Source organism: Danio rerio, chromosome 18, assembly GCF_049306965.1.
Source record: "Danio rerio strain Tuebingen ecotype United States chromosome 18, GRCz12tu, whole genome shotgun sequence".
In the NCBI taxonomy this organism is placed as follows: domain Eukaryota; kingdom Metazoa; phylum Chordata; class Actinopteri; order Cypriniformes; family Danionidae; genus Danio; species Danio rerio.
In genome coordinates, this window is record NC_133193.1 from 37,161,586 (window position 1) to 37,177,039 (window position 15,454).

General features: G+C 45.1%; 1 protein-coding gene across 2 annotated transcripts in view; it reads left to right on the top strand.

Moving 5' to 3' along the window:
- Positions 1 to 350: 350 nt before the first annotated feature.
- kcnab1a (potassium voltage-gated channel subfamily A regulatory beta subunit 1a) overlaps positions 351 to 15,454 on the top strand; it is a 295,083-nt gene continuing 279,979 nt past the window's right edge. For both annotated transcript variants that reach the window (XM_073929085.1, XM_073929084.1), the window contains exons 1-2: positions 351 to 638; positions 10,965 to 11,049. In XM_073929085.1, the coding sequence (XP_073785186.1) occupies positions 10,982 to 11,049 (68 nt within the window). In that variant the 5' untranslated portion in view covers positions 351 to 638; positions 10,965 to 10,981. The remainder of the gene's footprint in view (positions 639 to 10,964; positions 11,050 to 15,454) is intronic.

Here is a 15,454-nt window from a genome sequence, read left to right on the forward strand (position 1 = left end):
GAAACCGGAGCACCCGGAGGAAACCCACGCAAAGGCAGGGAGAACATGCAAACTCCACACAGAAACGCCAACTGAGCCGAGGTTCACTTCCTACTGCGCCACTGCCTCGCCTTAAACTAATACTGTTAAATGCCATTTCATCTCAAATTGTAGCACATGTTGAAATTGCAATGAAAAGCTTTTGTTTTTGGTCAAAATTATATTAACAGTTTTTAAAACTATAAAATTTAACACAATATCAAATAAAAATTTAGTCATAGTGGTCACAGACTTCTTAACCCCACTGCTTAAATAAAGAGTTGGTGCATTCAAAGGATGAGCAATATTTACGATGGTGTGTCAGAGAGAATGAGTGTGCACAGTTCACTTGATGCCACTTTGCACTCTACATGCCCGGTGGACTCATGATATTTTTCTATAATTGGACGTGTAACAACACACCCTCAGTGAGGAATAGCCCAGCGTGCCTGAGGAAGACTTTTGTAGTGTCTGTGTGTGTGTGTCTGGGTGACTGTGGTTGTGGTGTAAACAAAATACCTGAATATGGTCTGAGCAGAAAGGCCAAGTGACCATTCATTTGTGGAGTGACCACTGAAAACACTGAGCAGTGATAAAAGCAAACCGGCTGGACTGTCAAGGTATGATTTCAATAATTCATGTCGTCTTTGTGAACGCATTAAACTGTGAGATTAATAATGAATGTGATTTAGTGGGAGGTGTTAGGATGCATGAGCTTGCTTCTATTCTGGAGGCTGGGATTAGTGTCAGGGGTTGCCCTTCCATTGAGTCTGTGGGGTTTCTTCTTCAACCTGTCAGACCACTGACCAGTGTGAAGGTCAGTTGTGTATGATATATGAACTTGCAGTATAAAATACACAACTACAGGTCAAGTGCTGAATAGAATGTTTCATTTTAAGTGCAGCTTAAAGGCCTGTTTACTTTTTTGGATGTTATATTCAATTTGTGATATAACTTTACAATGAGGTTCCATTTGTTATGATTAAATAATAATGTTGTGAGTAATTTATTTTTAAAAGTAATTCATTTTAGTAACTTTTTTTTTTTTTTTGCTGTAAAGCACTAGTATACCTAATATTTTAGGAAGTAGTGATATGTAAATACAAATTTTTGTTTTGGATTTTTTATTTTTTTTTATTTTGCAAGTATTAAATGTCTAATGTGTGTTTTGCAAATCATCTTTCACTGTAGAATTGAAAATATGAAAACAAAAATACAACCCCTTACATTTAAAAAGGTAATGCCTTACCTTACAATATTACCGTTATTAATGTGTCACTTCATCATGTATTGCTTTTGAGATACTTTCACTTAAATAACTGAAGTAAAACTTCAGGCAAAATATGTCAGATCTGTTAAACAAGGGTGTTGGACAGCAGAGTTAAGGATCCATGTGCAGTGCTACATTAAGAGATGTCAGATAGGCAATGGTCATCGAGTGCAAACAGAAGAATGAGGACAATTCGGAAGCATAGTCAAGTCACAGATGAATGGTCAATACAGGTGGTAGGCAGGGTAAACAATGAAACAAGGCAAGGGTCAAAACATGGGAGACTAAACACGGCCAACACTTTGTAAAGTGACAGGGATAATACCAACAAGACTCAAAGACATCTGTGTGTTTGCTGTTTATATAGTCTATGTAATCAGTTCTTGAGCAGCTCCAGCTGCGTGTGTTTAATCAAAGGAGAACTGCAACAGGTGTATCTGTGTGGTGCATGACAGGATTTGTAGTTCTTTTGGTGGCAGATTTATAGTTCCCCTTCGGTTGGGGAACTTCAGTGCCATGAATGGGAGGATTCGGATCAGAAGCCGCTTATCTGGAGAGTATTGAACGGGCCAATGAATGAAATTAATTGGCAGCGTAAGCTTGCGCAGGTGTGCGACATCTGCAATTATCTCAGCATATAAGCACACCTGAAGCCAGCAGACGCCATCCTTTTCGCTTCAGATCCTTTCTGAGTGAGTCGATGAGGGTTCCTCTTGCTGATCAGCACTTCAGAGCGAACGAGTGTGTCTCCCGGTCCAGAGTGGGTCTTCGCGGTGGCAGACGGTCGAGCTGGGTTACTCCCTTGCCTGCGGTTCTTTGGGTCCGGTCCTCCAGAGCGGTGCGTACAGTTGCAAACTTTCCTAAAAGAGCAACACAGTCGTGCAGCACGTCCTTTTCAGGATGGCGCTCCGACTGTGCGTTTCTGGATGCGGGGGTTTCCTGTCTCCGGATGATGGACACGATCACTGCATTGCATGTTTGGGGGTCCAGCATGTTAATGCGGTGCTCGCGGGCGGTTCATGTCGTCATTGCGATGCCATGACCGTTGCACAGCTAAGATCGCGGCTAACTTTCGCAAGAGAGCGAGCCACCCCAGTTGCCTCCTGCTCTAAAAAAGCAGCGGGCGCTCGGGCAGATCTGAGGGTTTCAGCGGGAGCTAATCCGCCGCCCACGGGCTCGCGGACCTCTCGCTCCTCACGGCGCTCCATCCAAGCTTCGGGTGGTGAGAGTGATCCGTCTAACCAGATGGTAGCTCTCACACTCGCTGACACCGGAGATCAGATGTCCTCCGCGGCATCGGAGGGTGGGCTTTCACTGTCCGACGAAGATCCGGACCCGCTCGCCCCCTCCGGGCAGGTGAGCGCTGTCAAATCGGATCCTGAAGCGGACATGTTAGCCGTGCTTTCCCGGGCTGCTTCGGCCGTGGGGTTGGAGATGGTTTATCCCCCAGCTCCGCGGCCAGACCGACTAGATGGGTGCTACGTAGAGGACCAGAAGGCGAAGCCTTCGAAGCCTCTCGTCCCCTTCTTCCCGGAAGTGCACAGTAGGCTCACGCAGTCCTGGAGGGCACCTTTCTCTGCCCGTGCTGCGAGTGCCTCCGCCCTCACCGCCCTTGACGGCGGAGCTGCCAGGGGGTGTGAGGCGATCCCGTCAGTGGAGCGCGCTATCGCGGTCAATCTTTGTCCGCGCGGCGCCTCTACGTGGCGGGGTTTGCCCCGCCTCCCGTCCAAAGCCTGTAGGTTGTCTGCCTCCCTCGGAGCCAGAGCTTATAAGGCTGCGGGCCAGGCTGCTTCTGCTTTGCACGCGATGGCCACCTACCAGCGCTACCAAGCGCAGGCGCTGGCCGAGCTGCACGAGGGCGGGTCCAACCCAAGCTTATAACATGAGCTGCGCACCGCGACCGACTATGCTCTTCGGACTACTAAGTCCGCCGCGTGTGCGCTGGGGAGGACGATGTCCACACTTGTGGTTCAGGAACGCCACCTCTGGCTAAACCTGGCCGATATGCGTGACGTTGACAAAGTTCGCTTTCTTGACTCGCCCATATCCCAGGCTGGCCTGTTCGGCGACACCGTCGGTGAATTCACCCAGGAATTCAAGGCGGTGAAAGAGCAGTCGGATGCGATGGGCAATGTCATCTATCGGCGTGGCCGTAAGCCCGCTCCGCCCGCCGAGCCATCCACCTCCGCTGTTCCTCGCCGAGGGCGCCCGCCAACGAGTGCTGCCCCGCCCCCGCCTGCGCCTCCGGCCAAGCGGGCGCGGCGTTCACCTCGAAAGCAGGCAGCCCCTCCTGCCCAGGGCGCCGTTAAGTCCGGTAAACGGACCGCGAAGCGTCCCTGAGACAGGCCATCCGGAGAAGAGGAAACTTGCTCTTTCCCCGCTGGAGGGCGGGGCCCCGATAACAACGGTACTTTTCAGTGCCACCAAAACATCAGTAAAAGAGCACTTTTTCCCTTCCCCGGATGTGACTGCACGAGTTCTGCCAGTCCGGGACGCGCTGCCTTCCGGCTCGCAGACTACGTGCTTCGCCAGTGGCTCACGAGCGCTGGGGGGACGGTCTCCCTTTCCTCAGCCCTCCAGCCCCCTCTCCGGAGTCAGGGTGCGGAGCCAGAGCGAATCGCTCTCCTCCAGCTCTTCCGCGGGACCCTCGTGCTTCCCGGATCAGCACACCCACTCCGCGCTGCCCCACCGCTGGTACGTCAGCGATTGTAGTGATGACTCCATTAGCGAGGGCTCTGCCTGCCTGGTTAGCGCGGGCCAGCCCCTCGCGGTGGCTCATACGCACAATCAGACTCGGTTACGCGATTCAGTTCGCGAAACGGCCCCCCAAGTTTACGGGCGTGTATTTCTCCAGGGTCAACCCCCTGTCCGCCCCTGTCTTGCGAGAGGAGATTGCTGCCCTCCTGGCGAAGGGTGCAATCGAGCCGGTTCCTCCAGCCGAGATGGAGAGTGGGTTTTACAGCCCATACTTCATCGTACCCAAAAAGAGCGGTGGGTCACGGCCAATCCTAGATCTGCGCGTTTTGAACCGCTGTCTGCACAAGCTGCCGTTCAGAATGCTCACGCAGAGGCGCATTCTCCAATGCGTTCGTCCTCGGGATTGGTTTGCAGCCATAGACCTGAAGGACGCGTATTTCCATGTCTCCATTCTTCCACGCCACCGCCAATTTCTGCGGTTTGCGTTCGAGGGTCGAGCGTGGCAGTACAAGGTCCTCCCCTTCGGGCTCTCTCTGTCTCCGCGGGTCTTCACCAAACTCGCGGAGGGTGCCCTAGCGCCCCTTCGGCTCGCGGGCATTCGCATACTCAATTATCTCAACGACTGGCTGATTTTAGCCCACTCGCGGGAGCAATTGATTATGCACAGGGACAAGGTGCTTCGGCATCTCCGCCTACTGGGGCTTCAGGTCAACCGAGAAAAGAGCAAACTCGCCCCCGTGCAGAGGATTTCTTTTCTCGGGATGGAGCTGGACTCGATCACCATGGTAGCGCACCTCTCCGAGGAACGCGCTCGCCTGTTGCTGAACTGTCTGAGGGAGCTCGACAGCAAACTAGTGGTCCCACTGAAGTTCTTTCAGAGGCTCCTGGGGCATATGGCATCCGCAGCCGCCGTCACGCCGCTCGGGTTGCTCCATATGAGACCACTTCAGCACTGGCTTCACGATCGGGTCCCCAGACGCGCATGGCACGCGGGCACACACCGGGTCTCGGTTACTGCGCTGTGTCGCCGCGCCCTCAGCCCTTGGAACGACCCCTCGTTCCTACAGGCCGGTGTGCCTCTAGGACAGGCGTCCAGCCATGTTGTTGTTTCAACAGACGCTTCCAACACGGGTTGGGGGGCCGTGTGTCGCGGGCATGCGGCTGCGGGCCTCTGGAAGGGTGCCCAGCTGCATTGGCATATCAATCGCCTAGAGCTGTTGGCAGTGTTCCTCGCTCTCCACCGCTTTTTACCGGTGCTGGAGCGGCAACACGTGCTGGTCAGGACGGACAGTATGGCGGCGGCGACGTATATCAACCGCATGGGGGGTATGCGCTCTCGCCGCATGTCTCAGCTCGCCTGCCGTCTGCTCCTCTGGAGTCACCCGCGGCTGAAATCGCTGCGCGCCATTCACGTCCCAGGCACGCTCAATCGTGCAGCCGATGCGCTCTCACGACAGCTGTTACGCCCTGGAGAATGGAGACTCCACCCCGAGTCTGTTCAGCTGATATGGGCGCGATTCGGGGAGGCCCAGATCGATCTGTTTGCTTCCCCCGAGAACGCTCACTGCCAGTTGTTTTTTTCCCTGACCGAGGGCTCTCTCGGCACTGATGCACTGGCCCACAGCTGGCCTCGGGGCATGCGCAAGTATGCGTTTCCCCCAGTGAGCCTGCTCGCGCAGTTTCTGTGCAAGGTCAGGGAGGACGAGGAACAGGTTCTGCTAATTGCGCCCCTTTGGCCCAACCGGACCTGGATATCAGAGCTCTCACTCCTCGCGACGGCCCTCCCCTGGCGGATCCCTTTGAGAGAGGACCTACTCTCTCAGGGACAGGGCACCATCTGGCACCCTCGCCCCGATCTTTGGAACCTCCACGTGTGGTCCCTAGACGCGAGGAAGACTTGGGTAACCTACCGACTGCGGTGGTTAATACCATCACTCAGGCTAGAGCCCCCTCCACGAGGCGCGCCTACGCCCTGAAGTGGAGTCTATTCACTGAATGGTGCGTCTCTCGCAGAGAAGACCCCCGAAATTGCCAGATTAGTGTTGTGCTCTCTTTCCTTCAAGAGAAGTTGGACAGCAGGCTGTCGCCCTCCACTCTCAAGGTTTACGTGGCCGCCATCTCCGCTTATCATAGCGCGGTAGCTGGCGGCACCGTGGGAAAGCATAACCTGGTCATCCAGTTCCTTAGGGGTGCTAGGCGAATTAATCCATCTCGCCCCCCTCTCATGCCCTCTTGGGATCTCGCCCTCGTTCTCACGAGTCTGCAATCCGATCCCTTTGAGCCACTCGAATCAGTATCTCTAAGATTTCTGTCCCTGAAGACAGCTCTGCTGGTTGCGTTGGCCTCCATCAAGAGGGTCGGGGACCTGGAGGCATTTTCGGTCAGTGACTCGTGCCTGGAATTCGGGCCGGATTAATCTCACGTCATCCTGAGACCCCGCCCCGGTTATGTGCCCAAGGTTCCTACCACCCCCTTTAGAGATCAGGTAGTGAACCTGCAAGCGCTGCCCCCGGAGGAGGCAGACCCAGCCCTTTCTTTAATTTGTCCAGTTCGCGCTCTGCGCATTTATGTGGACCGTACTCAGAATTTTAGATCATCTGAGCAGCTCTTTGTCTGTTATGGCGGTCGGCAGCAGGGAAGTGCCGTATCAAAACAAAGATTATCCCACTGGATTGTGGATGCCTTTTCACTCGCTTATTCGAGTCGAGGTTAGCCGTGTCCCCCGGGAGTTCGTGCACACTCCACTCGGAGCGTTGCATCCTCTTGGGCGCGTGCACGCGGCGCCTCTCTAACAGACATCTGTAGAGCTGCGGGCTGGGCGACACCCAACACATTTGCAAGGTTTTACAATCTGCGAGTGGAGCCGGTTTCCTCAAGGGTATTAGGTAACCCTTTGGTGATTGAGGAGACAACTCGGTAGGGTGTTGAAACACGCTTGCGGCGCCATTCTCCCTAACACGGAGGTACGTGCGCCTTTTTTATCTGTCAGTAAAGTTCCCCGTCAGGTGAGCCCTGCAGATTCCTCCGTGGCCCCCAGCACTGACTCAGCGGAGGAGTCACTTGCTGGCCCACTACGTTGTAGGTCTGCCCGCTGGTCAGCCCGCGTTTTGGGTATAGGTGCCTGCTATGCGTGATCCCCACTAGGCGATCCCATATGCTTATTCCGCCACGGTTAAGTCCCCCCCCTGGGTGGACCCGTGTCTTCCCTCTCCGCTAACCACTCTTTTGCTATGCGTACTCCCCCTTTTTAGGGCTAGTCCATAGGTAAATTCTGCCATCTATCCCCCCCTTGGGTAACGGATGGCCTCCGCAGCGTCCTCCCTATCGGGATTGCACGCTTCCCAACGTACTGTCGTATTTCCTAGAATTATCTAGATGCTCACGACTTCCCAAAAAATATATCTAAATCCGTAAAACTTCTGTTGAAGTAGGATAAATTAGGGCCAGGGACACGTTGGAGGACCGCGCCCCCCATGATGTGGGTGCGTCACGCTTGCTTGACTATCTCCTCATCGGGGGTGTTGGTAAGGTGCAGTCATTATGGCGCTTTCCATATTCTCCCATTCATGGCACTGAAGTTCCCCAACCGAAGGGGAACGTTCGAGGTTACAGAAGTAACCCTTCGTTCCCCGAGGAGGGGAACGGAAGTGCCATATTCCGTCGCCATAATGACTGTCCCTTAGCTGTTTGAAAGTCTCTTCAGCTTAAAAGGATGGCGTCTGCTGGCTTCAGGTGTGCTTATATGCTGAGATAATTGCAGATGTCGCACACCTGCGCAAGCTTACGCTGCCAATTAATTTCATTCATTGGCCCGTTCAATACTCTCCAGATAAGCGGCTTCTGATCCGAATCCTCCCATTCATGGCACTTCCGTTCCCCTCCTCGGGGAACGAAGGGTTACTTCTGTAACCTCGAACGTTCTCTATCAATCTGTATGGACTAGATCACTGGTGATTGTGACAAGATCAGTGTTATAGACCTTTTTATTGGCTGCTGCATGGGGGGCGCCATAGTGACCAGCGTCTTCCGGTAGAATGTTTAGAACTTCCATTTACAGCATTTACAACTGGTAATTTGTGCTCCGAAAATGGGTTTCAATTATGTTTTGAGTGGATTACGGAGTGTTTTTGTAACACAAAACTTTGAAAGGTGTGTGTTAAAGCCGTTATAATCTGTCAGATGTGGTTCAAGCACGAGAAAAAAAAACGTTTTCCTAGTTCACATATCTGCCGTCCAAAGTACAGTGTGTGTGTGCTTCTCCAGCCTGTCAGCTGTTAGCTTAGCGGCTCTTCAATACACACACACACACACATACATACATACATACATACACACATACATACACACACACACACACACACACACACACACACACAAACACACACACATGCAATACTTCTAATAAAAGTCCGTTATTGATACTCTGCTTGCTGATTTTGCGAGCCGTTTATGTTTCATTTAGTGTGTTGTATTTACCAGGGTTTGTGTTTTTCTGTCATTTCTAAATGTCACTATTTTCACTTTTCACAGTAGGCTGTGAGTGTGTGTGTGTGTGTGTGTGTGTGTGTGTGTGTGTGTGTGTCAAGCATTTTGGTGAATTACATTTGTTTGGGCTGGTCATATGTTTGAAAGAAAGAGAAAATGTTGACTTCAGCGATGACAAGGCTTCATTTAAACAGCAGATGACGTCTGACAATGAGGTGAAAATGCCTCACAGCAGTTGTTTTCCCTTTATTAGATCCCATTTTGTTTAAAAATGATCAGTCCACGTGGTGGTGCTGAACGACAACAGTATTAGTTTAAAGATGATAAAAGCAAGTTAAATAGATTTAAACTATCATTTCAAAGTTGTCCAAATGTGACTGTTTATACGCATAAGTCTTTAGCATTCTCCCTGCGCATACACGCAAAGCATAATGGGTAATTTTGCGTTCTAAGAAAAAGGTCTATATATTTTGCTATGTTGTATTATGCCATTGTACACTTACACTGTACATTAAACCACAACCCATTTATATATATATATATATATATATATATATATATATATATATATATATATATAATGGGATTTTGCTTACATTTTAAGATAGTTAGGCTGAACGGCATACCATCAGTCTATAGAGATTTTCCAGTATTTCTCTGTTGCAATCAGGAGATGGCTAAGCCTGAAAAGCCATAGCCAAAGCAAAGCAAACACTACACTAGCAGACTATGGTAAAAATACAGCACTACAACATACAAAAGAGAGAGATCGACTTCACTTACCTGTTCAATAATGATTTGATCAGATGTAGTTAGAAATTATGCTGACATTTTTCTGATAATGCGGACATCTTGGACAACGTCAACCTTCTTTGCTCTGCTCAATGACAGGCTAATGGCTCTCAGAAATTAGAAAAATTTTAAATAGGCACTATCCTTTTAAATAAACTGCATAGTCTAAGCAACATTCTTGCCTAAAAATCCTCAAAAGTACATAGTGTTGTCCAACAGCAGCAACATTTGCCAAACAGTAGTGAGTTTATTTCTCTGTCACTCTGTGTGGGTGGAAAAATACACAAGAATGGAGATGCTGTATGAGTGCTGTATGATATATATATATTTTTTTCTTTTCGGCTTAGTCCATTTATTAATCCGGGGTCGCCACAGCGGAATGAAGTTGGCAAACTTTTCCAGCACATGTTTTACACAGCGGATGCCCTTCCAGCTGCAACCCATCTCTGGGAAACATCCACACACACTCATTCACACTCATATGAGTGTTTAGACCCTCAGTGGTGATTATTGAACTACACTGAACTGAACTAAACTGAACTTAAACTCTAAAAAACTGAACTACACTGTTCCAATTAACTATGATCTTTAATGTGAAGCTGCTTTAACACAATCTACATTTTAAAAGCGCTATATAAATAAAGGTTAATTGAATTGAATCATAAACTAAGGACAATTTAGCCAACCCAATTCACCTGTACTGCATGTCTTTGGACTGTGGGGGGAAACCGGAGCACCTGGAGGAAACCCACGCGAATGCAGGGAGAATATGCAAGCTTCACACAGAAGTGCCAACTGACCCAGCCATGGCTTGAACCAGCGACCTTCTTGCTGTGAGGCAACAGCACTATGTATATGTGTGTGTATATATATATATATATATATATATATATATATATATATATATATATATATATATATATATAGAGGCGAGACGAGGGATAAAACATGAGCAGTCAAACAGATATGGTGTAACGACCCAGAGGGTGATTTATTTACAGTGCAAGGTAAGGAGGTGAGGGTAGGGTAGCTGTGCAGGTATGAGTCCTTTGGCCGGGTAATGTGGAAAATCCTCAGGGGTGATGAAGGTTAGGATAGGTGAAAACAATCTGAGGTACCGGTCTAGCCACTGCTATCTGCTGGGAAAACTAGAGAAAGAAGCATTAGCGTGTCTTCCTTGGAGAGATCAAGCTCACCCTGTGTCTTCTCTTTCTCTGTTTATATGCTCCAGTCCTAATGAGCTGCAGGTGGCGATCGGTGCTGATGAGGTGACAGGTGTTGGTGGTTTGTACTTGTGGTGACGCTGCAGTGGAACACTAGCCACAATATATATATATATATATATATATATATATATATATATATATATATATATATATATATATATATATATATATATATATATATAACTAATGGACTGTAAAATTAACATATATGCATTTGGTTTTATAGCTGCCATTAAAAAAAGTAAAATTAAAAACTGTTAAAATTACATTTGATAATCATCCATCAAGCTCAAGCTCCATCACCTGACATGACTGCAATGAATCAGACACATTATTTACCAAAAAGTTAATCATCATCAACAGACGGTTGGCTGGAGATCTAAACAAATTATCTATGCTGAGAGAAATGCAGGTGAGGTTTTGAAATTTTCATGAAAAAAAAAATAACCTTAATGTTGCATTTGAATGTTTTGCAGGTGGGTTAAATATCCAGATGGAGGCAGAACGAGATATGACAGATGACAGTGACAGATGTCGCAGGAGCTCAAAACTGCCCTGCAGGTCAGAAAAAAGTCTTTTGAAAAATCGTGATGATCAGATGTATCATCTGTTGCAATGAACAAATTAGATTTTGCTAAACAAACTTATAGTGTCATATTACAAGAAACATTGTTTTTTTTTATGATTCACCATATTCAGATGCATTATAGCAGTATGCCATTTTCAAATTTTTCTTTTAAGTGTGCTGAAAGGTTATATCTGATCCATTACATGCCTCTATGAGATGCATTTATTGCTCAGAGACATGTGAGTAGAGCTGATAATTGCATTCAGACTGCTGTCATGGAGGATTAGAGTCTGTCTTTATCCATCAATAGGAGCTTCCAAATTCTTCACTTGCATTTCTCTCATTGTTGCTGAATAGCAATCATTTCACTCTGTCCTGTCTTTTTGAGAGAAACTGACAGAACAAAGATTTTATGTTAAGCAATTGCACATCATATCAGATTACTGAGGCTGTTAAGCACGGTGAGAGCATTATAACTGGAAGAACATGAAAAAATCACTTTTAAATCACTTTGGTTGTTTTAATTGTTAAGAACAACAAAATAAAGGCATACAAGAATCTTTTGTCCAATAAATTGTTTTTATCCAATTATTATTATTATTATTATTTTTGTAAATAGTATTTGGTAACATTTTATTTGAAGGGAGTAATCAAAAGACTTTTCCCAGAGATGGGTTGCGGCTGGAAGGACGCATCTGCTGCGTAAAAACGTGCTGGATAAGTTGGCGGTTCATACCGCTGTGCTGACCCCGGATTAATAAAGGGACTAAGCCAAAAAGAAAATGAATGAATGAATCAATCAATCAATCAAAAGACTGTCCATTTATTATCATGAGATTTATGCATGCATATAACATGCTTATGTTATTTGCTCAGTTAAGTCATTTTGAATGCAAAGGTGGCATTGTTTGAGATGTCATTGTTTTGAAACTTGACATAAATGTATACATCATAACCTTTGTCTTTTTTCTCACAAATGGACATAACAAAAAAAAAAAAAAAAAGAATTTGTCATAAATTCAATTCATGCTTTCAATTTAATTAATATTTATTCATATAGCACTTTTCACAATATGGATTGTGTCAAAGCAACTTAACATAGTTTTAGTGAATACCAGATTTCATAGTTAAGGCTCAGTTAATTTTAGTTCAGTGTGATTTAAATTTCACTGCTGAAGAGCAAATCCACAGAAGCGCAGCTCCACAAGTTCCGATCCAAGCAAACCAAAAACGTCACCAATTGATTAATAAAGGGGGAAAAAAAAACCTTGAGGGAAACTAGGCTCTGTTGGACACGACCATTATAAGTCTGTCATAAACATCATCGTCAGCATAATTAATAGTTTTCTTGACCTTTACAGTGGTGAAAATTTTATTTGTCATTAAAATATCTATAATGATGCTGTTATGAATTTATCAGGCAGAGTATTGGCACTTTTGATGAGAAATTTTTATGATACATTTAGTTTGAAATAAAGTGATCAGAAAAATATTTATGACACATTAATATTGGCCTCATAAATGTTTATGACAAAAGTGTGACAAGTTATGTTGTCTTGGTAAAGTCAAGTTGAGATGACAAATCAAAGACAGGTTATGTCAAATTGTCATAACAAAGCCATCTCAAACAAGGTCATCTTTGCATTTAATGGCATAACTAGTGACACTTAATGACATAAACTAGTGACAATGATAGTTGTCATAACAATGCATAAAATCTCCTTTATATTCATGACATTTTTTTGTCATGACTGAAAGGATATCATTACACCCCTTCAAATAAAGTGTTACCTAATATTTATAAGTTATAACACATAGATATATACACTAGATATCGCATAGAGACCCTAAGCATGCGTCAATAGTGCCACCATATTTGTACATTGCTCCCAGGACAATTCAACCGCACTAGTCAAGACAGTGTTATTACGTGAAGAGGCTGGACTTTGTCTACGGGAGTAGTAACGAGCAAAAAAGCACAAAGGCAGAACATTTCATTAGTAAGATTTAGTTTTATACGTTTTGATGTGTTATGACTTTTTGTGCTAAACGGGTGATGTTATTAATAATAATACAGTCTCTTATTGCATTCATCATAAGGCAAATTTGCACCAACTAAATACTCAGCTTATGCTAGTTTTTGTTGAATAAAATCAACATACAATGCAAAAGAAATATTACAACAAGATGCTGCGGTTCCAGAAACTTATTGTCGGCTAAGTGAAACAGTCTTTCATAACAGAGATTTATTTACAAATAAATCGCTCCCTCCGTCAGTATGAGAAGTGAAAGCAGGAGAGGGTGTGTGTTTCAGGACATGGATTAGATCAAAATTAACAGGGAGGGTGGATAGTACATTTCCATACAAACAAACACAAGCTTTTTGTCAGGAATGTCTGTGCGGTCTCGTATCAATCAATGTAGAAAAGTAATTTAAAATTATAATTTTCATAATGTAAAAAAAAAAAACATACAGACCTCCGGGAAAACTCGCAATCATAGATATATGTGTATATCTTTGGCTCTGGATGGCCACAGCCCTCCACTGCAGCTTGGTCCTGCATTCATTTTAAAGGAGCACTACCCTGTACTAAAATGGCGGCTCTATTAATGCATTCCTTCCAATAGACAACAACAGGGTAGGCGACATCTAATGAAAATATCTATGGTTATAACATGCACACAGCAATAACCAACTGATTCAGAACCAACAGTTCAGAACTGCAAAACCCCTTATTAAAACAGGCCTGCAGTCTCAGACTGGACGTTTTAGTGGAAATTACATCAAGATATTTAGGGCTATTTTAGGGATGGTGCCAGGTAATTGTAATGGTTGAGCTTATAATTGTTGTGAATCAGTGATTCAGGCAAGTTATCGTAGCCATCCGAACCTGAGAACTGTCAGACTGCTGTGCTGGACTTTTTACACAGTCATAAACTTGCAGACATTTCATAGAGCATGTTATCCATTATTCAGTTCTTTTTTTATCGCGTTGAATTTCAGACGCACACACAAGTCTCAAAATACTTGTTTGGCAAATATTGCCAATTTTGTGCATACGATGCATGTTTAAAAATCTAAAGATTTAGCATTGTGTACTAGCACTGTTGTTAACCCTTTTCATGTAGTTTTGATATTCTAGATCAATGTTTCTTAACTACATTCCTGAAGGACAGGAAGCGCTGCACATTTTTCATCTCCTTTGGCTGTGACACCCATGTTACGTCCTTTTGTTTGGGCACAATGTGCTTAATTTCTTTTTTCTCCCTCTTTCTGTCAGTGTCTCTCTCCCTGCATTAATTGTGTTCACCTGGTACTGATCATTAGATCTTCCCAGTGATTGACTGTTGGGAGAGGAGACAGTATTTATCCTGAGTTGCCTTTCAAACCAGTGCTGGTGGTGGCAAGATGGTGCAGTGGCTGAGCTTCTTGCTACATTCAGACCTGGGGTTTTTTTAGCCTTCCCCTTCCAGAGAGGCTGTTGAAGAACTTTTACTGTTATTGATCTTCCTGTTCACCTAAAGAGATGTGAGTTTATTTAATTTAGTCTTTTTTGTTTCTTTTGAGGTTTAAATAGGAAGGTGGGTGTCATTTTGTTTTAAATTATTATTTTTCTCCTGTTTACGCCAGTAACAGAAGATGGTTTGTTGACTTATTGTTTTTCTTTTCAGATTTGGATGAGGTTTTCTTAGTAGTTAGCTTTATTTTGTTTATTTTGGCCTTGCCCCCTTAATATCCATTTTTCAGATCATCCAACGCTATCTCACAGCAATACGTAACTTTTTAATTTAGCGGCTAATTCGTAACAATTTTTAAAATCGAATTCGTACAATTTAGTACGATTTGCTCATCACCCAATGACGGTTGGGTTTAGGGGTGGGGTTGGGTGTCATGCCTCCCTTTTAAAATCGTACATTTTCGTACGAATTTGTACAAATTAGCTACTAAACTGGCAAAACGTAAAATACTTGCGTTTCTCGTGAGATCAGGCTGGATCATCTGCTCATTAGCAGAGACTGAAAGACCTGTAATTAGTGACAAAGGAAAAACCCAAAACATATAGTGTTGGTGGTCCTTCTCGAGTGGTTGGGAAACACTGTTCTAGCTGACTTTTAATTATGAGAAATGTTACTGTTCTTAAATGCGTGTAGGTAAATGCTATTTGTTATGTAAAAAACTCTTAACATGGTCATGCTTGTTTAATAGCAGGCGATAAGCATCTCCATATTAGTTTGCGAAGGCATTTACACTGAAATTAAAACTATAACTCCCAAAAGAACAATTTTAAAATTAGTTTCAACGAAAACCAATTACATTGCAAATTAAATAGCAAATATAAATATTATAATAAAAATTGAGGGGCAACGCTGTGGAGCACTAGGTAGCGCTGTTGCCTC